A 27582-nucleotide genomic window follows, 5' to 3' on the forward strand; every position below is an offset into this window, starting at 1 on the left:
CTGCGTGTGCGCGAACACATTTATACGGGCTCCCACGTGCTCTTTTTTAAAGTCACCGTCCGGGTGTTTTGCCCCAGGTTGAAGGATGTACTTTCAGTTCATCCACACGAGTGCTGTTCAGTCGACATAGAGATAGTTATGTCTGCCGTTTTATTGCTTGGGATGGAACCGTGAGAGATTCCGTGGTGAAAGCAAACTGTGTCCATTGCGTATCGAGGCAGTTCCAAAGTACGCTCAGCGAGTAACGAAGGGTTCTCTTTGCAAATTAAAGTATTACTTCTTTCCAGTTTCATTTTTGCTTGTCAAAGGGTTTGTTTGAAACAAAGCGACGGTGACCGCCTCCTGCGGAATATATGCAGGGCGACTTCCCTGTTTTTGAGTGCTCCAAACCTGTTCGTCCTCTCAGCTAAACAAACATTGGCCGCGTTGACATCTGCTGCTGCTGGTTTCCAGCTGCAAAGGCTTCCCGAGGAGTTTAGACGGGCTCTCTTAGCCGAGGGCGGTGGTTGTGTGCGCTGCAGAGCTCCGTGTTCTCGTGCAGATCCTCTGCCTGGCTGAGTTATGGAGGCCCTGTACCTTTTCTTGCTCAGGGAAAGGCTGGCTTTGCATGTTTACAGTGTCCTGGAAGGGAACAGCAGGGCCAGCGTTTGTAACCGGAGGAATGCACTGACCTGGTGGTGTGATTGTTCAGGTCGTAGTAGATCATCGTGTGTTCCCTGTTGCTGACTGCTTTATTGTTTGGGGCCTGAATTAATAATCCCTGATGAATTCCCGTGGCTCTGTGCTATTGCAGTACCATTGCAGGTGTAATATGTTTTATTAAGCTGTCTGCATGTTGATTTCGCAAAAAGCGTCAGACTAGCTTCTTTCCTGAGTGAAGGTCCCTTTTCCACCTGTGAGCTCTTTAACCAATCAGACTTTGGTTTTTAAATAATTTGTTTTAAATCCCCCATAATTGAAATACATTATAATCATCAGTTTCTTCTTCCCTCCTCTTCCTCCTTTGGGCTTCCAGAGATTGCATCTTCAGGAAGGTTCACTCACGAGGACCCCGTTTTCAACTCTTCTATCCGTGAAGCCCAAAGCAGTCCTTTGACATGGAGGCACAGTTACCCCAGCGGGTGCTTTAGCTGGCACGTTCGCTTTGATTGAAACATTTAAGATTTTTTATGGCGGGTGCATGACCCAATACTTTTTTTTTTTTTTACTCGGGATGGAGGCATGAGGTGCCTGGGTAAGGCCTTGTTCTGTGCTTCCTGTTTAGGTCGGCCCTCCCCTTTTTAGTCTGCTGCATGTTGAAATGTTACCTGTTGCTGAGTCTTCCGCATTGTTGACAAAGGCTTCAAACATAACCATCCATATAAAGTGTAACTATTCCCGCCAGATTCTCTGGTGTTAAATTTCAGACCTCGCCTACTGTATATATTCTTTAACTTCGCAAGAGGGGCCTGCAGAGATGGTTAAAGTGATTGTTCTGTTCCTTCCTGGAGCCTCTTATTCAGTGAGCTCTTAGCATGGTAAATGTCACGGAGCTCCTGAGTGCTGCCATTCTTTTTGGGGTTTTTGTCGAGAACCAAAAGACAGGTTTCCAGTGGAGGGAGGAGTCAACATGGCGTCTGTGCGGAACACTGGCAGCTGAATTCTTTTGGATTAATTTGAGACGAGATACAGGGGGAGAGGAAAGGCAAGTCTCATGCCTGCCTGTCCCCAACTCTTCGAGCCAGTCGATTTGCTTTTATAGTATTGGCCTGCCAGCGTCCCAGAGAGGTAACAGTTGGGACACTGGCCGGGAGCTTGATGTCATGCTAAGCTTTGTCGGTAGGATTCCACCATTACCTGTGGGGGGGGGGGGGGTAGTGGCATCTTCCCCTTCCTCCTCGACAACTCGACTGCCTGGGAGGAGGCTTGGGCTTCATGTTGGTTAGAGGACCAGCATCGCACTCTGGTTTAGAGCTGAGAAATGGGGCCCTGAATGGCTGCAGAATGGTTCCCCCATCATCAGGCTGTGCTCAACATTGGCAGTGAGGAGGAGCAGGAGCATCTCTCCCCAGCCTCACCTGTGCCTGAGACGGGGGGAGTAGAGAGTCTCCTAACTTGAGGAGGAAGATCATTAGGATAGCTAATAAAAGGATGGCAAGTATATCTTCCTGTGACATTTCTGACATGTATGTTTTCATCCGGGATTATAGTCACGGTCACGACTCAGGGCAAGAGGATGGACTTCATGGAAGGGAAAGTTTTTACTTCGTAGAAACAGGTTTCCGGGTTACAATCTACTTAACTTGTCCTTTTATAGAAGACAGTTTGCTCCTATATAATGAAATAGAAGCATTGACGGCCTCTGGCCCCAGAGGAGCTCTTTAAGTACTAAGGAGAGGTACCACGTGTTTGCAAAAGGGAAACGGGAGGACACTTCTGAGAGAGGGGTTTGGATTCCGTGTCGTCTACGGGCAGCCTTAATTTGTCAACATTTTTGGAAAGCTCAGTAGTTAACTATGAGAGCTACCCTCCTAGTCACCTTCAGGCCGATACAGAAAAACCCGCGGGAGAGCCGGCGAGCGCACGCTCTCCCGATGCGCACCCAGGCTGCTCTCCTGGGCGCGCGATTCAGTAAAAAAAAAAAAAAAATATGTAAATGAGGGCCCGCGGTCCTTTATGACAGAAGCGGCGGCTGTCAGCGGGTTTGACAGCCGACGCTCAATTTTACTGGCGTTGGTTCTGGAACCCGCTGACAGCCACGGGTTCAGAAAACGGACGCCGGCTAAATTGAGCATCCGTCTTCCAACCCGCGGGCCGCTGGCCGATTTAAAATTTATTTTTTACTTTTGGGGCCTTTGGCAGGCGTTAATTTCTGAAAGCAAAATGTGCGGCTTGGCTGCACATTTTACTTTCTGTATCTCTCGGGAATAACTAATAGGGCCATCAACATGCATTTGCATGTTGTGAGCACTATTAGTTTCGGGGGGGCTGCATGTTTTCGACGCGCTATTACTGTATAAGGGGTAAAGCTAGCGCGTCAAACGCAGGCTAACCTTGCGCTCCACCGGAGCGCGCTTTACTGTATCGGCCCGAATGTGTCTTGAGTCTGACAAGAACAGGCTGTTCAGACTTTACCCTAAATGTAGAACTGCTTTATTCTGCGGGTCTGCAATGAGACTGTTTCCTGATGTGGCTTTTCTTACCCTGCCTCAGTGGGTGATGGCTCGGGTTGGGGGGGGGGGGGGGGGGCTACCTTTTTTTTTTTTTTTTCCTTACGTTTCCCTGTAAATGTGTGATTAACTAAGAAGGGAATAAGTTTCCGTTTTTAGACCCAACACATTTTAGAAGGGTTTCTTCAAGATAAAACAAATATATAGGTGTATGGGCTTGTGCAGGTTTAGTCCAATGAAGTCATATATTATTTTCCAGGTTCTGACGGTCAATTCTGTCACGTTTTCTGTTTGAAATTGAATCAGATGACTGAAGAATACCCCTTGGGTTTGCATAAGACTCCCGCCGCATGCTGTTAACGGGACCTATGAAAGGCGGCTGCTGCTGCGTGTACTCCTAGTCCGTGTCCAACGCGTGCGGCTCAGGGCCCCGCCAGACCCAGGCACCCAAGACTGCTATTTGCGCCTTCGCTTGGCAGGCAGGGGTACAAGAGAAGATCCTGTTTGGAGATCCAGAAGATGTGCAAAAAGGGGGAGGGAGCGGTCCTCGAGAAGGAAAGCTTAGGCTTAAAGTGCAGATTGACTCCTGGAGATGTAAAAACTCATTTCAGGCTCATCTGGTTTCTTTACCTAACATGCAGCAGTGTAGGCTTGACCCAAACATTGGTTGATTTTCTACCTTGTGCGTTGTTAAATCTTTTTAAATATCATCTTTCTGGTTTTTTTTCTCTCTCTTTGCCTAGGCTAAGAAATTGAAAGCGTTCTCTGGAGACACATCCAGGTTGTCCCTGGCAGATTCCTTTATGTGCCTGCTGATCCAAGTGCCAAAGTAAGGCAGCACTGCTTGTGCGCGCGTGTGTGTGTGTGTGTGTGTGTGTGGAGGGGGGAGGGAGGTTCCCTGTCCCTGACGGATTCCGAGGGGGGAGGGAGGTTCCCTGTCCCTGACGGATTCTTCCGAGGGGGGAGGGAGGTTCCCTGTCCCTGACGGATTCCGAGGGGGGAGGGAGGTTCCCTGTCCCTGACGGATTCCGAGGGGGGAGGGAGGTTCCCTGTCCCTGACGGATTCCGAGGGGGGAGAGGGAGGTTCCCTCTCCCTGACGGATTCCGAGGGGGGAGAGGGAGGTTCCCTGTCCCTGACGGATTCCGAGGGGGGAGAGGGAGGTTCCCTGTCCCTGACGGATTCCGAGGGGGGAGAGGGAGGTTCCCTGTCCCTGATGGATTCCGAGGGGGGAGGGAGGTTCCCTGTCCCTGACGGATTCCGAACCTCTCCCTGACGGATTCAGAGGGGGGAGGGAGGTTCCCTGTCCCTGACGGATTCCGAGGGGGGAGAGGGAGGTTCCCTGTCCCTGACGGATTCAGAGGGGGGAGGGAGGTTCCCTGTCCCTGACGGATTCCGAACCTCTCCCTGACGGATTCAGAGGGGGGAGGGAGGTTCCCTGTCCCTGACGGATTCCGAGGGGGGAGAGGGAGGTTCCCTGTCCCTGACGGATTCCGAGGGGGGAGAGGGAGGTTCCCTGTCCCTGACGGATTCAGAGGGGGGAGGGAGGTTCCCTGTCCCTGACGGATTCCGAACCTCTTCCTGACGGATTCCGAGGGGGGAGAGGGAGGTTCCCTGTCCCTGACGGATTCCGAGGGGGGAGGGAGGTTCCCTGTCCCTGACGGATTCAGAGGGGGGAGGGAGGTTCCCTGTCCCTGACGGATTCTGGCACTTATTTCTGACGTCTGCTGTCATTCACTTTTCAGCTACTCTTTGCGGATCGAGGCCATGGTGCTAAAGGAAGACTTCTTGCCATCCTCCTCCTCCCTGAGGAAGGACATGATGGTTATCCAAGTCGCCACAAAGGGTAATTAAACTGGGTCATGAAAACACTTTTTTGGTTCAGTCAGTAGCAAATTCAATCCTTTGGCATATAAAGTTCTCCTTTGTTTTGAGGGGGGGAAGGGGTTCAGTTTCCCCTCCCTCTTCTCTTGCTCTCATGGCTGTCGGCCACAGGCACCGCTACCAGGTACCAGGATTTCACTGCCTGAGTAGGGGCCACAGAGGGCACAGTGCGGCCCATGCCTGCTTTTATTCTGACTTTTGCTGGAGCTCACGAGCGCAGTGAGTGGTGATAGCTGCATGCCGTGAGGTCCTAGCCTGCTTTGGGATTTAACATAGACAAACCTTCCTCATCCCCCTCCCTCCCTCCACCATTTCAATAGTGCACAGAAGGGGGTTTACAGTCTCTTCTGCACCTTGCCTACACATGAAGTCTTCAGGTCCTCACTTGTCCTGTTTTCCTGCCTTTTCTGTGCATTCTCTTGCATTGATTTCTGGGTCTTGCTTTATTTTTTCGCTTTTTTTTTTTTTATTTTTATTATTGACTTAAGAAAAGATAACCAGCGGAACAATCAAACCAAACAGTTACAGTTTTCCATTTTCTCCATCTTACTACACATTTCCACGTAGATGGTTTTTCGCTTTTAATAGGTTTTATTCTCTAAGGAAATAATCCTGACCCTTATCATTCAGCTATCCCATGCACTTTTATTGTTGCCTGGCCCTCGAGTTTTATGGCGAGCAGCACTCTGGGGTGCGCATGCCTGTAAAAATGGGAGTATCTGATGTACATGGAGCTTTAAAAAGAATTGGAAACTGAAACTTTGAAATTTGGGAAATAAACAAATAGCGTGCATTGTACCCTTCCATCTGAATTCTTTGAAAGAGTCCAGGGAATTGGGCCAGGCTTCCAGGCCAGCAGGCCCTCCCTTCGGTTAGGGCTTTTAAAGCGCACGGGAGAAGCTCGTGCTGAGCCGGTTCTGTGGAGAATGGGAGCGTGCTGGCTTCCAGTGCCTTCAGTGTTTTTGGTAATTCTGATCTAACAGGCTTTCCCCTTGTGGGGTTTTTTTTTGTTTTGTTTTGGTTTTTTATTGAAGCGCTATAATGTGTGTACCCTATAACATATGAAGAACATAAGATCCCCTTACAAGTTACAGGATGGAATGCTGTCTCTGTGATAGTTTTCAGTAATTTTTCAACTTTTCTAGGTATAATTCTTGTTTGGTGACTCTGCTACAAATGAAAGAGAACTTAGGAAATGTGTGTGTGGGCCTCATACTTGTGGTGGGATTTTTTTTTCAGACCTTTTATCATTTTGTGCACCTGAATTTTTCTTAATTGGTTTGACAGCTATGGATGAGTGTTTTGAACTCTTTAGTTTCTGGGATTTTAACTGGTGTAACATCTTTCTATAATCTCCTTCATCCTGGAGTTCCATTTACTTCTTATGAAGGTATAGAGAATATCATAATGCCTCTATTGCTCCATGGTGTTACCTCATGTTGAGTATTGTGTGCAGTTCTGGTCACCGCATCTCAAGAAAGAGAGAGCAGAATTAGAAAAGGTACAGAGAAAGGGCAGACTAAAATGATAAAGGGAATGGAATGAGTCCCCTATGAGGAAAGGCTAAAAGAGGTTAGGACTCTTCAGCCTGGGGAAAAGACAGCTGAGGGGGACATAGGATAGAGGTCTGTAAAATGAGTGGCGTGGAATGAGTTAACATCTGTTTACATTTTCAAAACGTACAAAGACTAGGGGACACACAGTTACCAAGTTGTACATTTAAAACTAATAAGAGAAAATATTTTTTTTACTTAACACATAATTAAGCTCTGGAATTTGTTGCCAGAGGATGTGGTGAAAGTTATTAATGCAGCTGCGTTTAAAAAAAAAAAAAAAAAAAAAAAAAAGGTTTGGACAAGTTCCTAGAGGAAAAGACCATAAACCATTATTAAGGCAGAGTTGCAGAAATCCTCTGCTTATCCCTGGGATAAACAGCATGGAATCTCTCTACCCTTTGGGATCCTACCATGAGCTTGTGACCTGCTTTGGCCACTGTTGGAATCAGGATGCTGGGCTTGATAGACCTTTGGTAGGACCCAGATTGGCAAAACATATGTTCTTATGACTGCTCGCTTCTGCTCCTATAACGTCTCCTCTGTGTTTGTTTTTGATGTGGTTTCTCCTGACAGAGCTGATGTCGTGTGAGGAGCTGCATTCCGTATTGTACTTGGTCCTGCAGGCTGGGAACATCATGAACGCGGTAAGCCAGCTCCCGTTCCAAGACCCGACGCTCCCTGTCTCTCTCCCCCCCCCCCCCCCCTTCACTGTTTCAACTCACTAACAGGTGGTGCCTTCTCCCTCTCCCTTCTCCTTAGGGGGGCTTCGCCGGCAACGCCGTGGGTTTCAAGCTCTCGTCGCTGCTGAAGTTGGCAGACACGAAGGCGAACAAGCCTGGCATGAACCTGCTGCACTTTGTGGCCCTGGTGAGAAGAGATGGCTCTTGGTGTGGTGGGGGGGGGGGGGCGGTGTAGGTTAAGTAAACGCTCTTGCGGCATGCCAGGGATGTAGGGAGCAAGCCGCGCCTCTGGCTCTGAGGCCGGAGTGTAACAGCTCTGACAGGAGGGGCCTGGCTTGTTCTGCAAAGCGCGCAATGCAAACAAAACCCCAGCCTGCTTTAACAGCTACTGCTTAAGAAACACGCACGCAGTCATCTCTGGGGTGGAAGACCTGCAGTACGTTTCTGGCACCTGGAATGCGTAAAAGCTTCCAGGGAAGTGTGTGTGCAGTATTTATTACGCAGTCCCAAAATATAAAAATGTGCCCAGGGCTGACAAGGCTATGAGTACCCTTTTAGGAAATAACCACCTCCCAATAAGGCAAAGCAGGATAAAGAGAGAACCCAGATAGAAGGCAGGTTTGGCTCTTTTTTTTTTTTTTTTTTTCTACTTTATGGAATTATTTTTAAATGTTCAGTTTTGTCATGTTCCTGGAGGAGAGAAGTCCATAAACCATTATTAAGGTAGAAGTGAAGCAGCTCTGTTGACCTTGGTCTTGCCATGACATGGGAGACAGTTGGCGTTTATAATGTTTTGGGCCGTCTCTGATCTCTGTGCAGGATTTGTCTCCTGAACACAATTTTTCCGGATGGTATCACCTGGGCTGCCGGCAGGGCCAGCTCTAGTGTGGTGATTAAAACCTGCCCTTTCTGGAAAATTTCTGCATCCCCTTTATGCTTTAAGTAAAAAGAGAAGAAGAGCATCCTTCATTATAAGAGAGGTTGCTGTTAAGGCTTGTGGTGACACACACAGATCTAGCTGTGTCTATATATCTAAAAAGATATAGAGATAGATGATGTGCTTTTTTTTTTGTGAAGTCTTAACAAAAACATGCAACTATTTCCAAATCTGGATGCTTGAAATTTTATAGGCTTGCCAAGGTAAAATATTAAGTGTTGTCTGTGTATCCTGAATAATTTGCATGTACTAAAAATATGAGAACTAGTTTATAGCTAAAGATGGCCTACCGATTTGCCTTTCAATGCTGTTAGAGAAAGTGACTTTTAGCCAGTAATGAGGTACATTTATACTGTCAAAACCCATGAATTGTGGTTAGTAGCACTAAGTGCTATAGGGAGTATGCCTCAGAGGGACTGAAAGGTTCAGGGTACTAGCACAGGTATCCCAGCAGGACTTAAATTATAGGGAAACTCCCTTGGAACCGGGTCATTTTGAGGAAGAACATGGTAGCCAGGAGCTATGGGAATTTAGATGCCATTAGTGGATAACTTTAGTTCCCTTGGTGTTTTTACTGTGATATTTTTTAGGTGCAATTCCATTTAGAAATTCAGGTAGTCGGTGCCTCAGCCTTTCCTGTGGTTTACGGTTGAGATGTGGCAGCAGGTCAGGCAATGAATAACTGAAGCATTGCCGCTGGCTGGCCATTTTGTCATGGGAAATGAATGGCACGAGCCCAGCTCCCGGTGGAGAGGCGCCCACAGTGGCGTGAAAGAGAGCAAAGTCGCCCCTGTAGCAGTAGGAGGTGCCAAGAGGCCAACTGGCACGGAAGCTGACTCTGCCCCTTCACCCCCTGCCATGGCAACATGGCGACACTTGTAACGCCTTTGCTCTCCGGTGGTGAATCCTTGGAGCACTTCGCTTCCAGCCCTGTCGATCGGCACCTTCCCTGATGGCTAAGGTTATGATACAATCTCTGGGTTTTAAATTAATAAAATGGTAAAATAGAAACCATTGTCTTACTTCTCCCCTCCCCCAAAGAATTATTTGCCCAGAACCTGGTGTTAATCGGTCTTTACAAAGAGCAAAACAAAGACCCTGCATTTGTTTTAAAGTGGATGGCTGTTGTAGAAAGGCCTCCCTTTGGTGATTGGCGCCTGACTTGTCGTTTTTTATTAGGTTGCTGAGAGACATGTAATATATACAGATAGCATTCAGGTAAATTGGCGTGTGTTTATTCCAGGAAGCCCAGAAGAAAGATGCCGCCCTGTTAACCGTTTCTGAAAAACTGCAGCACGTCAACGAGGCTGCCAGGCAAGTGAACTGCTCGTTTGCGTGCGATTCATAAAAGATGGCTGCTGACTGCAGATGAGGCTCGCCCAGTTTGCCTGATTTACTTCCTGGTTTGGTGCCATAAACACCCGTCGATCCCCGGCTTTCCCTGCCTTTACTCGAGACTTTGTGTTCTTATTTCACGCCATCTTGAATTCTGTTGGCCTTTTTTTTTTGGCTGGGTGGGTGGTTCGCCGCCTCCGTTTCAATTGCGTTGTTTTAGGGAAGAGGGGTTATTTAATGCCCCCCCCTCTAATATTTGCTGAGAAATTCCTTAAAAGTGGCGTGCAAGCCATTGGCCATAAAATGTAATTACCTCAGTGGGGATAGGGAGAGGGAGCCAGCCTTGCAGGCCTCGGGCCTGCTGCTGCTGTTACCAAGGACGCACAGGAGATGTGAGCAGGGGTGGATTGGCCTATCGGGGGGGGATCGGGCATCCCCCCCGGTGGGCCGGTCGCTCTAGTCACGTGGTCTGCCGAGCGCGGCCGTGACAGAGCCGTGCTCGGCAGACCACGTGGTATCTCCTGGGACGGTGGGGGCGGCGAATCCCCGGGCCGGTCTTCATCGGGAATCCGCCCCTGGATGTGAGGATCGCTAAGAGGAGCAGGGAAGTAGGACTGGGTGCCGGGGAGGGGGGGGGGTGTTTCACTTCGGAAACCGAGCTTCACAAAACTCCTCGTTTTTAAAGAGCTGAGCTTATGCTTCCTATCCTGCTGGACAGCTGCTGACTCTGCTGACCCGAGAGGCCTTTACCTTGAGAGGAGCCAGCTCAGCGTCCAGCACCCCACAGCGGTGTCTGAAGGACATCCCATGAGGTCCAAGGTGAACGATACGAACCAGGCCGTGGGTGGGGGAAAATGCAAGGTTTTCTTGCTGAGGGATGAATTCTGCTTTTTCAGGTAGTTCTCCTGTTCCGAGCACTTCCTCTTCCCTTACCAGTCAGTAGATCTCATCGTCAAGGAACTAAACTGAGGCACAGGGGTGGAAGGGGGGATGAGAAACTTGTAAAGTTTGGGGAATTAAAACCAAAGGGCGGCACAGGAGCCGCCGGCGTTCCCCATCCACCTAGGGCCCCCGCGGTTTTTCCTGTCCTCCGCCTCCCCTCCCCCCCCCCCCCCCCCCAGGCCTTTTCCCCACTAAGCTTTCCCGTCCACCTCTGCCGATGCACCTGCCACATCTTGATTAGCTTTCCGGATGAATACCAGCTCGGGACTAAGTTCAAATCGCTGAGATTACTTTTTTGTATGGGCAGGCTCATTCCTTCTGTCCCCGCTCTCTGCTGCTGGCCCGCAGGCGACCGAGCGCCGTAGCAAGAGAAAACGGGGGGGGGGGGGGGGGTGTCAGCGATTCGGGCTTGTCCATGTCCCTAGACCAGTGGCAAGTACTGGGAAAAGTTACTCTACTGAGGGTAATGATGTAAGCTGTACAGTAAGACTTACTTCACTTTTAACCTGCGTGAAAGTAAGATAAACATTTGTGTGGTGAAAGGAAGGTTAATCTTGAGTGGCAGTTTTATAAATGGAGATTTCCCTGAATTAAATTACCTCATCTTTGGTGCTTTAGACAAACATGACAAAAAAAAGATTTAAATCAACAAAAAGCATGTAAGCTAACGTGTGGGGTTTTTTTTTTTTTGGTCTTTACTCTTCGTAACCATCTCTACTGCTGCTCAGACGGCATTGACCCAGATGGCTCAGGGTGACCCTCGCCAGCCTGAGAGCTGGACAGCGTCTCATCCAAGATTCAGGCCCCCCCCCCCCCTTCCCACAAACACACCCGTGATGGCAGCCACCTTCCCTCCCTGTGCCTGAGTGGCCTCGATGGGCAGGGGATCCAAACCCGGACATCGCTCCTCGCTGAGCTGCAGGGCCGCCCAGAGCGATAGCGTTCTAAGAATCAATAGCTCTATCCTTTCACAAACAGGAATAAGTCATTTAGTGGAAAAACATTCCTGGTGCACAATTTTGTATCTGCATAGAAAGATATTGTGTATGGGGCATAGTTTGTGTGTGTGTGTGTGTATGTAGGGGAATAACCAATTCAAATAAGTTATCGTACAGCAGGTTTTTGGCACCAGGGTCTGCTTTTGTGTTTTTTTTGCGATGAGTGCACTGTTACCGCAGGGCCAGGTTCCCCCACCGACCTAACCAGTGACCCTCTGTCTCTGTAGTGACAACAGAGGTGGCTCGCTGTGCTCGGCCTCTCTGCCCTGGCAAGGTTTACCAAGAGGGCACGGTCATGTTTGACATGCAGGCGGTGGTGCGGTGGCTGCCGAGCAGTTTCTTGATTACAGAACGGCGCTGAGTTTTTAGGATGCTGTGTATGCTCCTTGCCCCAAGGTAACTGCCTCCCCATATCCGTGCCCTTTCAGATTGTCCAGTGATAACCTGGAGGCAGAGCTCCACTCGCTGGCCACCAAGACCAGAGCTGTCCGGGACAGCCTCGACCAGGACTCCGAGCTGTTGCAGCAGATGCAAGACTTTCTCCAGGTTGGTACGAGGGAAGTGTCCAGGTGTCGAAAGACATTCTTCCAAGGGGGAACCATTAACACAGAGAGGTTAGGTGTCTCACTAAAAAGTTCAAGGAGTAATTAGTAGATGTGTGTGTGGGGGGGGGGGGGTGGGGGAACCTGTGTGTGTTGGAAGAGAGAGGTGAAATTTAGGAAGAGTATCCCACGAGGCCTTACAGTGACCGAATTCCTTGCAGGTTACAACACCGTGGAGCTGCAGTATGTGAAGACACAGATCCATGTGGTCTCTTAAGTCTCCGATACATTACTGTCTTCAGATAATTCTTATGGCAGTCCAATAAAAAGTGCCAGAACCTGTACTGAATCCAGTTTCCTCCAGGTCAGGTTATGGGCAGGCTAGATGGGTCCATAACCTGTCTTTTTCTGCCGTCAGTGTTTCTACGTAGGCCTTTTCATGCTGTGCACCCCAGAACTTTTCATGCTGTGCACCCCCGGGAGAATTGCATTAAAGTATTGTCAGAGAGCAGGTGAAGAGATAGGGAGACTGAGGCGCATTTAGATTGGTTGTCATGTGGTGGAATGACTGCAACGGGGAGAAGAGGGAGAAAGCGGAGAGCCTGGGTGGTGGTAAAAGGTGCTACTGATTTATTTTGGAGAAGCAACTTGTTATGAATGTGGTATTGTATTGCTTGTAGAAAGCTGTCCGCCTGTATCCGGAGAGAGAGCCTTCCCTATGGCCTGTGTTTCTCTGAAGCGGGTATCAAGTGTGCCTTTCTGCAGGCTGAAATGGTCAAGGCACAGGCCTCAGAACCGGGCCCTTTTGGTTACATGGCTCTTGGCGATCTCTGCCAGGAATATCCAGTAACCGATTTGCATGGTGCCGTTGCTCTGGCTTTGGCGTGCAGACGGCTGTGAATCCTTGCTGTCGCATGGTGAGCAGTGCCATGGTTATCGAGTGCCGCCCTTATTTTATTTTCCAAGGCTGACGGTTTGGGGATTGCACCATAGGCCTGTTAGCAGTCCTATGTGTAACAGTATATGGGGAGAGCAATGCAGTATGTACAAAGAGCCAAAACAAGAGTGAGAATTACAGCGAAACACATGAGGCATGGGTGCATGCTTCCCCTGCAGAGTATCAGGTGGTGTTTTTGAGCGTTAAAACAGTTTTCTGGAGCTCGGGTGAAGATGGAGTAGAAATTCCCCAGGACGTGTGACAGCCTTGCAGGAGCCTTGCCTTGCCTTCCCCTCTCCCCTTGGTGGTAAAGGTATTGAGGAGCATTGTGCGTAGCCAGCACAAATATTTGCACACTCCAGGGCATTTTCCTGTCCACCCTCCTGACGTGGCATTCGCATGTGGATTCAGGAGTTCAGGTTTCACTTACGCTCCTGTTGTCTGTATCGCTTTTCTTTTCTATAGTAGCTTTTTTTTGTGTGTGTTTTTCTTTAAAGCCCTTTGTGAGCCTGGTGACATTAACAGCTGTCTGAGTGCTGGGCTTTTTTTTTTTTTGTGCGCTCCAGTCCAAATTTTTTTTTTTTTTTCATTTTGAAGACTGACAAGTAAGGCTTTCATTCCCTTCTTTTAATAATAATCTCTCACAAGTGCACACACCCTTAATAATGCCTTGGGCTGTGGGCTCAGAGCATTGTTTTTCTGCTTCCCTTTCCTTGGCATTTTCCCATTTCTGGTGTATAAGTCTGCTGCCACTTGCCTGATGACTCTCTAGTAGGAAGCCAGGTGCAAAAAAAAAAAAAAAGATACGCTTTGTAGGAACCAGGTGAGCATGGGGTAATCTCCCTGCAGCCCCTTTAAACATCCCAGAGCTCTCAAACCGCGCTCTAGAGGGAACTCTGATTCCATTAGGTGTTAGAGACTGCTTTTCAAAGGTTTGGAGCAAATTAGATTTTAAATCGAATGTTTATCTTCCACACATAATAAACATAGAACATGGCGGGCCAATAAAGTGTTTAGATTTATAGTCCCTTCTGTTCCTTCGGAGGTCCTCTGTGCTTGTCCCATGCGCTCTTCAATTCTGATACTGTCCTGGTCTCCTCCACTGGGAGGCTGTTTCTTGCGTTATCCATCCTTTCTGGAAAGAAATGATTTCCTTAGGTTGCATCCTGAGTCTACCCCCTTTCACCCTAGTCTTCTGACCCCTTGTTCCAGACCCTCCTCTTGTGCGTTAGTAGCCACCCTCTGGGCTGACTCGTCGATTTATATCCCTTTTGGAAGGTGCGGTCTCATACAGAAGCTGGTTTATTATTCTGCTCCTTATGCGCCCAAGCATCCTTCTGGCTTCTACTGTGACCTTATCTACCTGTCTAACTGCCTTTAAGATGATCGGTTAGCGTCACCCCCAGATCCCATTCTTGTTTTCTGCATAGAACTACTACACCTGCACTGTTCTGCTCTCTTGGGTCCTCTTTTTAAGATTTCACGTGACAGGGAGAGAATCTAAGGTGAACCTCAGAGCTCCCGAGATGCTGTGCTGAGTGCAGCGTTGTGGAGTTTAATTCAGTTCAGGGTTTAGGGTACCAGTTGCAGGTGTTCTGAAGAGGACAAGCTAGCCGGCTACATGTAGCCATCTAACTTTAACCCTAACCAGCTATTGATTTGAATATGGCCAGTTAGGCTTAAAGTCATCTGGCTGTGTTAGCCGGATAATTCATCCCTTCCCCACAAAGCTCTTTTTTTTTTTTTTTTTTTTTTTATCCATCTGAATTATAGCCGGATGACTACTTATCCAGCTATAATTTGATGGATAAGTGGCCGAACATGCCACATTTCCCATTTAGACGGATAACATTTGAGTTATCCATCTAAAAATGGCTTTTGAATATGGACCTCCAAATATATGAATGTAATGTATGTGCTGCTTCTGGTCCAGATATCCCAGACATCCCCAAGATGTAATTTGTCACCCCACGTGAGTTACTGTTCAAGCTTGTTGTCCCACTTTTCAGCATACGTGTCAGACAGTGCGCACACACCGTGTTTACCAAAATCCTTCCAAACCGCCTTGCTGTGTAATGCCTGATACTTTGATACCCTACACTATATTTGAAAGTTAAAGTTGCCCCTATATATCAATCTTCTGTCTTTTTTTTTTTTTTTGCTTAAGGCGTGCTGGAATAGTGAGCAAGCAGGGCCTTAGAGGTCTAAAACTGGGCAGCAGTAAAGTGCCCTAGCCCCTAATGCAGGCACAGCAGTCGGGAGAGACGCACTCGTGCATCCTCTTTAGCACTGTTGTGTTTCTCAGTTTACTCTCTGGCGCTCCTCACGGATGCCAGATGCAAGGACCACTGTGCAGTCTTAACAAGATTCCAACTGCACCAGGCGGAGAATGTAAAAAGTTGGAAAAGGGAAGGAACAGGATTATTGCGGATGGCGTGAAGATCCCCCCTTTACTGTGCACAGCTGGGTCAATACCAAGACTAGGGCAGCACCTTTTGGGTTGGGGGGTATAGGTCTTCCAAAAGTGGGTTATGATTGAGTGCGATTCTCCAGCTCATCCCGGAGCGCGCAGCGAGCCCGTTCCCCGACAGCGCGGTGCACAGGGGGTTCTGGTACTGAGGCCCACAGCCTGTATTATGTTTGCTTAAGGTGTATTTGTTGTTTTACAGTTTGCTGTGAAGGAACTGAAAGAACTGGAAGGGCAGAGAGCAGAGTTAAAGAAGGAGAGCCACGCACTTATTGATTTTTTCTGCGAAGACAAAGAAACCATGAAGCTTGATGAATGCTTCCAGATATTTAGAGATTTCTGTGACAAATTCAATAAGGCTGTTAAGGTGAGGGAAATCTGCTGCTGATCAAGCAGGATCTGTGGGTATCAATGTTCACAGCTAGACAAGGCAATATTGACTTCATTCCAGGCACGTCTAGCAATGTTTTTTATATTTAGAATGCTAACACTTAAGGTTTTTTTTAATTCACTGGATATAAGACCAAAGTATTGTTAATGATTTAAAAAAAAATTGTAATATTTTAAGGTTCTGAGTCTTTGCTTTCTTAGCAAGCAAGCGTTTCAAAAAAAAATTCTGCTTTTAATACTACAAGACGTTAAAATGACTCTAATTTTAGCTGCTTGCAGTATCAGAAGGTAGCATATCCTTATTTTTTATTTTTTTTTATTTATGCAATTTTACATAATTAACAAGAAAGACTTTGCTCAGAAATACAGAAACATAACATTCAGAATTATTTCCAACAAATTCCAGAAACAAATCAATTAGACCACAATCTGTGCTTTTGGGGGGGGGGGGGGGGGAGAATATCCTTATTTTATAAAGTCATTACTAATTAAAATGTGCTTAGCTCAATCATGATCCAAAATATTGGGGTCAAAGATTACAACAAAAACAGTAAAAATCAAATGGGTTTTTTATTGATGCGCTATCCCCAGCTTCATCTCGTAGGGAGACTGCCTTTAAGTTCTGGCATTGAGCTTACACTGATCATTTTGTGGCTTCTAAAGCTTGTAGTACTAAGTCACAGATGAGCCCCACATGTGGAGCAGAGCTTGGTTTTGGCCGTGTACATTAATCGCGCTCCACTTTGGTGGGGCAGTATTGGCTTGTCATAAAATAAATGGCATGGTAATTATATGGTCTAACGTAATGATGTCTCTTCCTGAGGGAGAAAACGTGTAGGTTGTTCAAGTGACTTGAAAACCTTCCCTCCCAATTTATCTTCTGGGAAGTAATATTCCAGATCATGGAATTGGATAAGAATAACAGAGGAAGATTTGAATCCTCTGGCAGATATATATATATATATATATATATTTATTTATTTTTTAGGCCCCATCGTTCTTTGTCAGTTGCGGCCCATTGGAAGCTAAACTCATCAGAAAATACTGTTTGTAGCCACTTTGTTTTCTTGAGCTCTTAGATGTCTCTAGAAAAATAGTTTTATATTTTGGTGCTCATGGCTAGTCTGTCATTTCTGTCTGAATTTTAATTTATTTATATGGGAATGGACTTTAGAGTTGTACTGTTATGTACCAGATAAAGGTTTTTAAAAAGCAGGGTCTGTGATGTTGCCTTCAATGGGAAATGCAGGCAGAATAGATGAGCCTGAAGGTTTTTATCTGCCTTCGTGGGTTGGTTTGATTTTTGTTTTGTTTTAAATTTGTTCCTACCTTTCTTTTTTTTTATGTGATTGTGTGTGATGTTTGATATGTTACTTAAATGTCCCTGATGCATGCATATGGTATGCAGCTGTTCAGCCTCCTCTTTCTCTTATCTGTTGTCTTTAGCTGTGTATAAATTGAATGTTATGCGTCTGCTTTAAATACGCATGGTATATTTCCCTTATCATTCATCAAGGCAGCTTTTTTTAAATCATTTTCTTTGAATTACATTGTACTGATTTTCTTTTGGACTACATGAGGAGGGATACTGCGGGAACAAAGGAGGGGGAAGACTTGTACAAATGGGAGCAAATCAGAAGAGGCAAGATAAAAAGGAATGACGTGACACTGAAAAAAGCGACAGGCAGTAAAGTGAGAGGAGGGGCTAACTTATCACGTCAGAGGCAAACTAGAACCCCAAGGAAGCAATTAAGATGAGAACTGAAACAGGAGGCAATGCAGAAAAGTGAGAGTGAATGGAATTGAAGAAAATGTAAAAAAGCATGGATAAAATAAGGTGTCGGGGGTGGGAATCACAAGGAGAAAGTGATTTGAGCGACCAGTAGAAAGTAAAAATAAAATGTTGATAGTCAGAGGGACAGGGTTGTGTTAAAATATTGCAAGAGACAGACCTTCTAGGAAAGTCTGGTAGTTGATAGCAAGATGTTGGTGGCATAGCTGATTACTTTTTAGTAATATGTTTTCTTTTCTTGATAGGATAATAGGGACAGAGAGATCCAAGATCTCCGTCAGCAAGAGAGACTGAAGGGGTTGGAGGAGAAACGGAGATCCTGGGCAACAGGAGAACCTGGAGGCTTTGGAAGGAGCAGCAGTGAGAATGATGTGGAATTGCTGGCCAAGAATGGCCTTGAAGACTTTATACCCTTCCTGCAGCAGAGGCCCCAGAGTCCTGCCTGTAGGATCCCCAACACTAGGCGTTCACGGCACTCCTTAGGACTAACAGCAGAGAGGGAGCTCAGGACCTTTTTGCAAGCTTCTGAGGCTGAGGAAGCAAATAAATTCAACAGCCTCCCTCGTGCAAACACAAGGCAGACAAGACCACAGCTAGCCTGGGTGGAACCCAAAGAACATAGAGATCTTGATGCAAATCGCTTGCCCTTGAATCAGAAGGCAGACATCACAACCACTAGCAGCACCCTAAACCCAGTGCCCATATCTCAGGCCAATCACTCAACACATGCACCGGCAACAGCCACCAGCAATATTGATGTTTTTATTAACACACGAGAAGGACCTGACCAAAACAACAACAAACAGAAGCAAAGAACCAGCAGACGAGGCCCAGCTTCAACCCCACTGGATGTTGCTGTTGAAGAATATGAACTAGTTAAGGGACTGCAGACATTCGATCTCCATGGCACCAGAACCACTCAGGATGTGCCTTTAGCAAATGTGGAAGATGTCAGTATAACAGACCTAGAGACATTGGATGATTTGAGTTTACAGTCTTCTAGCATGGGGGATGACAATATGGTGCCATCCAGTAAAGGCTCTAAAGGGACCCACTCTTCCAAAGCAGAGCCCTCAAAGAAGGCAGGTGACATTAATGGAGCTTCACTACTCAGTATAACCACTCCTGCATCACTGGACACCTGTGTTTCTGACAGCAGAGAGCAAGGACCATTGTTCTACATAACAGATGCCACTGACTGCTCTTTAACTCTGGATTTTTCTGAAGGAAATGATTTCAGAATGGTGGACAATGAAACAAAAATGGGAAACCATTTGATTGTCGGCGATCAAACGAGCACAGACTCATCAAATACAAATGTGTCCAGAAAGGATGCTTCTGTTCCTATCCGTTCAAGTGCTAAAATAAACTCTGGCAGTAAGCCAGCTCCCTCAAAGGAAAAAACATTGAAAAGTAGAGACCTCTTGGCATCCAAGAAGACCAGCTCTGTAAAAGAGAGATCTCCAAATCTGTCGACATCAAGCGGAGCTCGCCGTAATACACTTACTTCAAAGCCAGTTCGAATGCTAAATGATTCTGAGCATGAAAACATGAGGAAGGTGGTGCCCATATCCAAGTCAAGTAGGACATCTGGAAGTGGAAAGAAGGTAGATACCAGGGGTGCAACTAGAGAGTCCAACAGTGCTGATTGGAGGCATCGCAACTCATTTGGAAGCAAAAATGACACATTGTCACGTGGCCTCCATAAACCTGGTGTACCTGGGGAAGAGCAAAAACTGCAGCGTGGAGGTAGTTTGACATCGAGTGGCTCCCGTTTTAGTAGGGACCAGGTTCAGCATAAGGGTTCCTTCAAAAAACCAAGTGCCAAACCTGTCAGGAATCTCCCACGCCCCAAACCAGAAGAAACAAAGATCTGCCGCACCACCATGAAAGCTCCTGCCGACCCCGAGGCTATGAAGATCCCTTCAGCTGGCAGCTATAGACCCCTGGCTTCCACGCCTAGCTTCGCCAAGAACACTGTGGCCTCCTCATCCAAACGCACCAAGACCAATCCTCTGTCCCCATCCAAGGCGCCAACCATTGTAAGATCATCTTCACAGAGGCAGTCAAAAGAGAAGGCTGAAGCAGCTATCAGGGCCCATAACCTAAAGGAGAGTAGTAATTTAAATGCCTCAACAAGGTCAAATAGCACAAGAGTGAGCGGGAGGAAAATTGAGCCAAGCAAGAGTCTGGCAGCTAAAGCTGAAACTGCACCAAAGGAAAAAAATATAATGGAGAAGTCTTCTCTTAAGCTCAAGGACACAGGCAGGGCCACACTGGGGAAAATACTGAAACCATTACTGAAATAACTTTTGTTTAGACATTATTTAATGAAAATGGATTTCTTAATGTTTACTTCAGCTGAGCACTCCAAAAATAGCGATGTTACTGGTTAACAAAGTACAATCTGCACCGTAAGTGAGAAATTGAATTGCCACCTCTGTCTCATGCCCGTCTCGAGTTAAATGAACTTGATGCCTTTTATAATGGAGTATAAGCTACGGAAGATAGTGTCTGTCTAAAATTAATTCACCAGAAAAAGAAAAAAAAAAAAAGAAAAAAAACTTAGAAACACTGTGTAGGGCAAAACGATTTCCTAACCACCCTAAAGAGAATATTTGGGGTTAGTAGGCATGGCCAGTCATTTTTTCTGTGTGTGTCTGTGCGACTCGTTGCTAGATTCTGGATGAAGATTTGAAAAGCTTCACGTCGGCTGAAAACAGAGACTGCACTTGCTTCTTTGGACCTGCAAGGAGGTTGAACTGCAGTGGGGAATACGGACTGTGATCCCGGAAAGTGGGCCCAGATTGCTCAGGGGTCTCATCTGGCTGGCTTGACCAATTCAGTGTGTGACTGGGAAGGGGAGGAGGAGTGGCCAGCGGCGGGGAGCGCTCTGCTGGGCGGAAGGACTTCATCCTGCTGGCCCATGGAATGATCCCAAGTAGATAAGCCAGGAAAACGATGGGTGTGGGCATGCTCTTTGCTTTGCCCCACTTGAAACATTACCAGTAGCTATTAGGAGGGACTCATGTACTGACTCGTCGAGGTCACATGCACTGTTGCTAACTCTTTGGAGTGCAAAAAAAAAAAAAGTGCCATAGATTTATATATATTTATAACTGCATATGAAAGGTGTTACAGCTCTGCGCGGGTGTCTAGATCCTCCCGTGGGGCACTTCAGCCATTCCATACTTAATTTTTCATGTGTCTCTCTGTTGTCTTGTTACTTGAATGCTGCTGTCTATTTATGTGAGGTCATGTTAGAAAGAGCACTCTGTCTGCCCCAGTCCTTTTCCACTTTACCGACAAATCATGAATTGCGATCGATTCCTGTCTGAATGAAATTTCCACTGTGAATGGCCTCTGGGAGTCCTGAATTCGTATTTTGAATCCTGTTATTTCTAAAGAGACAATTTTTTTTTTTGGGGGGGGGGAGGGGGGTTCGTGTATTTTGTCTGGAGTTGTGTTTTGTTTTTGTTTTTTATGTTAAATAAAACTGGCATTTGTGACATCTTTATGGCATAAAAATGTATCATAATATATTAGAAGAAAATGTTTGACCAAGCAATACTCTTGCCCTTGGAAAGCATTAGCGTGATTTGCATCAGTCTGATAAATTGGTACCGTTTTTTTGTTATTGAACTTAAAAGGAAAACACTTACCTCCTTGTTTGCATATTGCAGACATTGGCAATCTGAGTCATGTGTATTATGTGTACGGCGGGTGTGGGCTTCCTCGTCTGCAGGATAGATATTACTCGCACCCCCCCTTACCCTGTTGGTTAGCGATCCTTTTGCCAACCAGAACTGCATTGTTGCCCAGTCACCTCTGCTAAGCTGCTGTAGCTAATTGGACAAAGATGGCTTTGTGACTAAATTGGATTGATGTTAACCCAAAAAGAAAATGAAATTTAAAAAAGGGGGGGAAGGGGGGTGAGCACAAAAGGTCTGGAACTCTCACTTCAGAGGGATCCTGTTGTAGGGATCTTGTATGTGGCGAGATCCTGTTTGAGCTCCTCTACCTTAGTTGGGTTTCCTCTCTGTTGATGAGTTTTATATGGTACGCTGTCTTACTGCAACACCTCTTCTGTCCTGTTCAAGACATCTGCAAGAGCAGCTGCTTCATTTTATTACCTTTTTATTGGTAGGCTGATTAAGAAAAAAAAGTAATTTAAATGTTGAAAAATGTAAATAAATTTTGTATACAAGAGGTGCCTTGTACATACTACCTGAATGTATTTAATGGACCATGTGCACATTCATGAATAACCTGTAGTTTGTTAATAAAGTTCCCAGTGCCGGGGAAGTTCTTTTTTTGTTGTTGATATTTTTCCTTTTGTTGTGGTTTGTGTTCAGCAGGTGGTGTTCTTTGCCGTTTAGACACTTCTTTTTTTTTTTTGTGTGTGTGTTGGAGAAGACTATAGTAATTGGAGTATGCTACCGTCCACCTAGTCAAGATGATGAGACGGACAATGAAATGCTAAGAGAAATTAGGGAAGCTAACCAAATTGGTAGTGCAGGTTGTTAATACAAACAAAAAACACACTTTGAAATGTCTGTATGCCAATGCCAGAAGTCTAAGAAGTAAGATGAGATTGACACAATTGGCATCACAGAGATTTGGTGGAAGGAGGATAACCAATGGGACCGTGCTATATCAGGGTACAAATTATATCACAATGATAGGGAGGATGAACTTGGTGTGGGAGGGTATAGAGTCCAACAGGATAAAGATCATACAAGAGACTAAATGCTCAGTAGAATCTATATGAGTAGAAATCCCTTGTGTGTTGGGTAAGAGTATAGTGATAGGAGTATACTACCGTCGTCCTGGACAAAATGGTCAGACAAATGATGAAATGCTAAGAGAAATCAGGGAAGCTAACCAATTTGGCAGTGCAATAATAATGGGAGATTTCAATTACCCCGATATTGACTGGGTAAATGTATCATTGGGACATGCTAGAGAGATAAAGTTCCTGGATGGAATAAAATGATAGCTTTATGGAGCAATTGGTTCAGGAACCGACAAGAGAGGGAGCAATTTTAGATCTAATTCTCAGTGGAGCACAGGATTTGGCGAGAGAGGTAACAGTGGTGGGGCTGCTTGGCAATAGTGATCATAATATGATGAAATTTGATTTAATGACTGGAAGGGGGACAGTAAGCAAATCCACGGCTCTCGTGCTAAACTTTCAAAAGGGAAACTTTGATAAAATGAGAAAAATAGTTAGAAAAAAAACTGAAAGGAGCAGCTACTAAAGAAAACGTGTGCAAGAGGCATGGTCACTGTTAAAAGATACCATCCTAGAAGCACAGTCCAGATGTATTCCACACATTAAGAAAGGTGGAAAGAAGGCAAAACTATCATGGGCATGGTTAAAAGGGGAGGTGAAAGAAGCTATTTTAGCCAAAAGATCTTCATTCAAAAATTGGAAGGATCCAATAGAAGAAAATAGGATAATGCATAAACATTGGCAAGTTAAATGTAAGACATTGATAAGACAGGCTAAGAGAGAATTTGAAAAGAAGTTGGCTGTAGAGGCAAAAACTCACAATAAAAACTTTTTAAAATATATCCGAAGTAGAAAGCCTGTGAGGGAGTCATTTGGACCGTTAGATGATCGAGGGGTTAAAGAGGCAATTAGAGAAGATAAGGCCAACGCGGAAAGATTAAATTATTTTTTTGCTTCAGTGTTTACTGAAGAGGATGCTGGTGAGATACCCATATTGGAAAAGGTTTTCATGGGTAATGATTCAGATGGACTGAACCAAATCACGATGAACCTAGAAGATGTGGTAGGCCTGATTAACAAACTGAAGAGTAGTAAATCACCTGGTCCAGATGGTATACACCCCAGAGTTCTGAAGGAACTAAAAATTTGTAACCTATCATTAAAATCATCCATTGTACCTGAAGACTGAAGGGTGGCTAATGTAACCCCAATATTTAAAAAGGGCTCCAGGGGTGATCCGGGAAACTACAGACCAGTTAGCCTGACTTCAGTGTCAGGAAAAATAGTGGAAAGTGTTCTAAACATCAAAATCACAGAACATAGAGAAAGACATTGTTTAATGGAACAAAGTCAGCATGGCTTTACCCAGGGCAAGTCTTGCCTCACAAATCTGCTTCACTTTTTTTGAAGGAGTTAAACATGTAGAAAAAGGTGAACCGGTAGATGTAGTATATTTGGATTTTCAGAAGGCGTTTGACAAAGTTCCTCATGAGAGGCTTCTAGGAAAAGTAAAATGTCATGGGATTGGTGGAGATGTCCTTTCGTGGATTACAAACTGGTTAAAAGACAGGAAACAAAGAGTAGGATTAAATGGACGATTTTCTCAGTGGAAGGGAGTGGGCAGTGGAGTGCCTCAGGGATCTGTATTGGGACCCGTACTTTTCAATATATTTATAAATGATCTGGAAAGAAATATGACGAGTGAGGTAATCAAATTTGCAGATGATACAAAATTGTTCAGAGTAGTTAAATCACAAGCAGGCCAATACAGAAAGAAGTGCTGGAGAGCCGGCGAGCGCCCGCTCTCTCGACGAGCTCACAGGCCAGTGTCCTGGGCGCGTAATTCAGTATTGGCCCGTATGCAAATGGACCGCAGTAAAAGGAGGTGCTAGGGATACTAGTGCGTCCCTAGCTCCTTTTTGACAGAAGTGGCGGCTGTCAGTGGGTTTGACAGCTGATGCTCAATTTTACCGGCGTTGGTTCTTGAACCCGCTGACAGCCACGGGTTCGGAAAACAGACGCCAGCAAAATTGAGTGTCCGTCTTCCAACCCGCGGGCCGTGGACAGATTTTTAATTTTGTAATTTTTTATTTTTTTTTTATTTTTGAGGCTTCTGACTTTATATCGCTATGATATTAAGTCGGAGGGTGTACAGAAATGCAGTTTTTTCTGCTTTTCTGTACACTTTCCTGGTGCTGACCAAAATTAAAGTAAAATGTGTCTTCGCTGCACATTTTGCTTTCTGTATTGCGCGGGAATGTATAATAGGCCCATCAACAAGCATTTGCATGTTGCGGGCGCTATTAATATCCGGGGGATGGTTGGCCGCATTTTCGACGCGCTATTACCCCTTACCCCTTAACGCGCTATTACCCCTTAAGGGGTAAAAATAGCACGTTGAAAATGCGCAACCAAACGTGGGCTAACAGTGCGCTCCGGTGGAGCGCACTTTACTGTATCAGCCCGAAGCAGATTGTGATAAATTGCAGGAAGACCTTCTGAGACTTGGAAAATTGAGCATCCAAATGGCTGATGAAATTTAATGTGGATAAGTGCAAGGTGATGCATATAGGGAAAAATAACCCATGTTATAGTTACAGAATGTTAGGTTCCATATTAGGAGCTACCACCCAAGAAAGAGATCTAGGCATCATAGTGGATAACGCACTGAAATCATCGGTTCAGTGTGCTGCGGCAGTCAAAAAAGCAAACAGAATGTTGGGAATTATTAGGAAGGGAATAGTGAATAAAACAGAAAATGTCATAATGCCTCTGTATCGCTCTATGGTGAGACCGCACCTTGAATACTGTGTACAATTCTGGTCGCCGCATCTCAAAAAAGATATAGTTGCGATGGAGAAGGTACAGAGAGGCGACCAAAATGATAAAGGGAATGGAATAGCTCCCCTATGAGGAAAGACTAAAGAGGTTAGGACTTTTCGGCTTGGAGAAGAGACGGCTGAGGGGGGATATGATAGAGATGTTTAAAATCATGAGAGGTCTAGAATGGGTTAATGTGAATCAGTTATTTACTCTTTCAGATAATAGACTAGGGGGCACTCCTTGAAGTTAGCATGTGGAACATTTAAAACTAATCGTAGAAAGTTCTTTTTCACTCATCGCACAATTAAACTCTGGAATATGTTGCCAGAGGATGTGGTTAGTGTAGCTGTGTTTAAAAAAGGATTGGATAAGTTCTTGGAGGAGAAGTCCATTACCTGCTATTAAGTTGACTTAGAAAATAGCCACTGCTATTACTAGCAACAGTAGCATGGAATAGACTTAATTTTTGGGTACTTGCCAGGTTCTTATGGCCTGGATTGGCCACTTGGAAACAGGATGCTGGGCTTGATGGGACCCTTGGACTGACCCAGTATGGCATGTTCTTAGTAATGAACTAAAGAATTAGCCAAAGATACCGGAGTTTTCAAGGCTACATAGGACTCTCCTGTAAAGGGCAAGGATCAGACAAGGTGTTGTGTACCCCAGGGTCGGTATTGCCAAAACGAGCACACTGGGGCTTTAAGCAGGCTCAAGCCATGGGTGGATTAGTGTTGGGTATCAAAAGCTTTATAGGTGGAACTGTCCAAAATAATATGAATCAGGAAAACAGTAAAGCAAGGATTCTAGTGAGACGTTTAATTCCTGAGCAAAAGTTACTGTGACTCATAAATCCAGTATCTTGGTTTACGCTAGGGATTGGTGGTAATTTTGAGCGGAGTGCCAAAAAAGAAACGCCTACATGTAAGATGTTGGGCGTGCTAGACCAAGAAAATGGAAGGGGAAGGCAGTGGATTAGGGTGTCTCTCGTTGCTTTTACTCATCCTGTCTGCCTCCCAGCCTTTGTTCTCTGCCTGCAGCTCTCTCACAGCCTGCGTCTCATAGTTCACACTTTCTCATTGCCTGCATCTTTCTCTTGACGGCTTTGCTTTCCTGCTCTTTGTAGAACTAAATGCTGTTTTTAAGAAGGGCACCGAGACAGGCTGGCATACAGGCTCTGAAAATGCGCATCCTGCCCGGTGTGCTCTGGGCAGTGGGTGCAGCCTTGGTTGAGGGCAGGTGCCAAGAGTGTGCTGCTGACACACAGGGTTGAACCAGGACCAAGCCAGTGCTTCCATAAGGTAGTGTGTGCTACTTCTGAGCAGCAGAGGCTAGAGTTGCCCACCTATGGGATAATCACTGTGGATCCCTAAAGGCTAGATGATGGGAATAAATTTAAAAAAACGTAACCAGCACAGAGCAGCAGTTACTCCCCTTAACAGAAACGTGGGGGTAACCTGCACAGAGCAGCAGTTAACTACCTTGGGAAGCTTGCTGGGTAGACTAGATGGACCATTTTGGTCTTTTTCTACAGTCATTACTATACTAATATTTTATTCTCATAGGACTAGCAGGATGGTAGTCCTCACATATGGGTGACATCAGGATGGAGCCCAATCACAGAACACTTCTGTCAAAGTTTCTAGAACTTTGACTGGCACCTACTGGGCATGCCCAGCATATCACAAACCCTGCATCCAGCAGGGGTCCCCCTTCAGTCTTTTTTTCCACGCAGCAGTAGCCACGCGGGTTAAGGAGCTCTTCAGAGATTCCTGACAGGAATTTTTCCTCACGGAACTTTTTCAAAACATTTCAAATAAGTATACCCCCAGGGGTCCCCTTATTGATATCTTTGCTCCGCGGTCGAACGGTAAGTTTTTTATCGGCTTACGGTTGATTCCCATCAAGTTTTTCCCTCGCAGCCTACCGGCCATCGACCACACTGCGACTAAATTTTTGTCGAGGCCATGGCATCGGGTTTCCGTCGATACCCCGACTGCTCTCGAACAATATCCATCACTGACCCTCACACGGTTTGTGTGATGTGTTTGGGGTCTGACCATGATGTCCTTACTTGCACCAAATATGCCCAAATGTCACCAAAGGGGTCGCAAGGCTAGGCTGGAGAAGATGGAACTTCTTTCGGTCAAAAACCCGACTCCACCGATAGTTTCAACGTTGTCCGAACCAGTACCATCGACTTCGCGCCAGCACCAGGAAACCGCTGCTTCCTGACCGGCTTTGATGACTGCATGGGTGTCGACCTCCTCTGTTCCTCCTCAGGAAAAAGACCAAGGAGAACATCGAGAACAACATTGACACCGCCATCAGAAAGCTCAGGCCACCTAAACAGGCAAGCCCTTGGCATCGATGTCGTCTGAGCCACAGACAAAGAAGTTCTGTACAGAAAAGGCCCCATC

General features: G+C 45.9%; 1 protein-coding gene across 1 annotated transcript in view; it reads left to right on the plus strand.

The window, feature by feature from the left end:
- The window catches only part of FHDC1 (FH2 domain containing 1), an 85613-nt gene extending 64866 nt beyond the window's left edge, over window positions 1-20747 (plus strand). Inside the window, exons 5-12 of the mRNA XM_029608962.1 lie at window positions 3893-3978; window positions 4893-4993; window positions 7161-7231; window positions 7347-7454; window positions 9448-9518; window positions 11908-12025; window positions 15628-15792; window positions 17853-20747. Coding sequence (XP_029464822.1) covers window positions 3893-3978; window positions 4893-4993; window positions 7161-7231; window positions 7347-7454; window positions 9448-9518; window positions 11908-12025; window positions 15628-15792; window positions 17853-19916 — 2784 coding nt within the window. The 3' untranslated portion in view covers window positions 19917-20747. The remainder of the gene's footprint in view (window positions 1-3892; window positions 3979-4892; window positions 4994-7160; window positions 7232-7346; window positions 7455-9447; window positions 9519-11907; window positions 12026-15627; window positions 15793-17852) is intronic.
- Window positions 20748-27582: the final 6835 nt, after the last annotated feature.

This window comes from Rhinatrema bivittatum, chromosome 1, assembly GCF_901001135.1.
Source record: "Rhinatrema bivittatum chromosome 1, aRhiBiv1.1, whole genome shotgun sequence".
Taxonomy (NCBI): Eukaryota; Metazoa; Chordata; class Amphibia; order Gymnophiona; family Rhinatrematidae; genus Rhinatrema; species Rhinatrema bivittatum.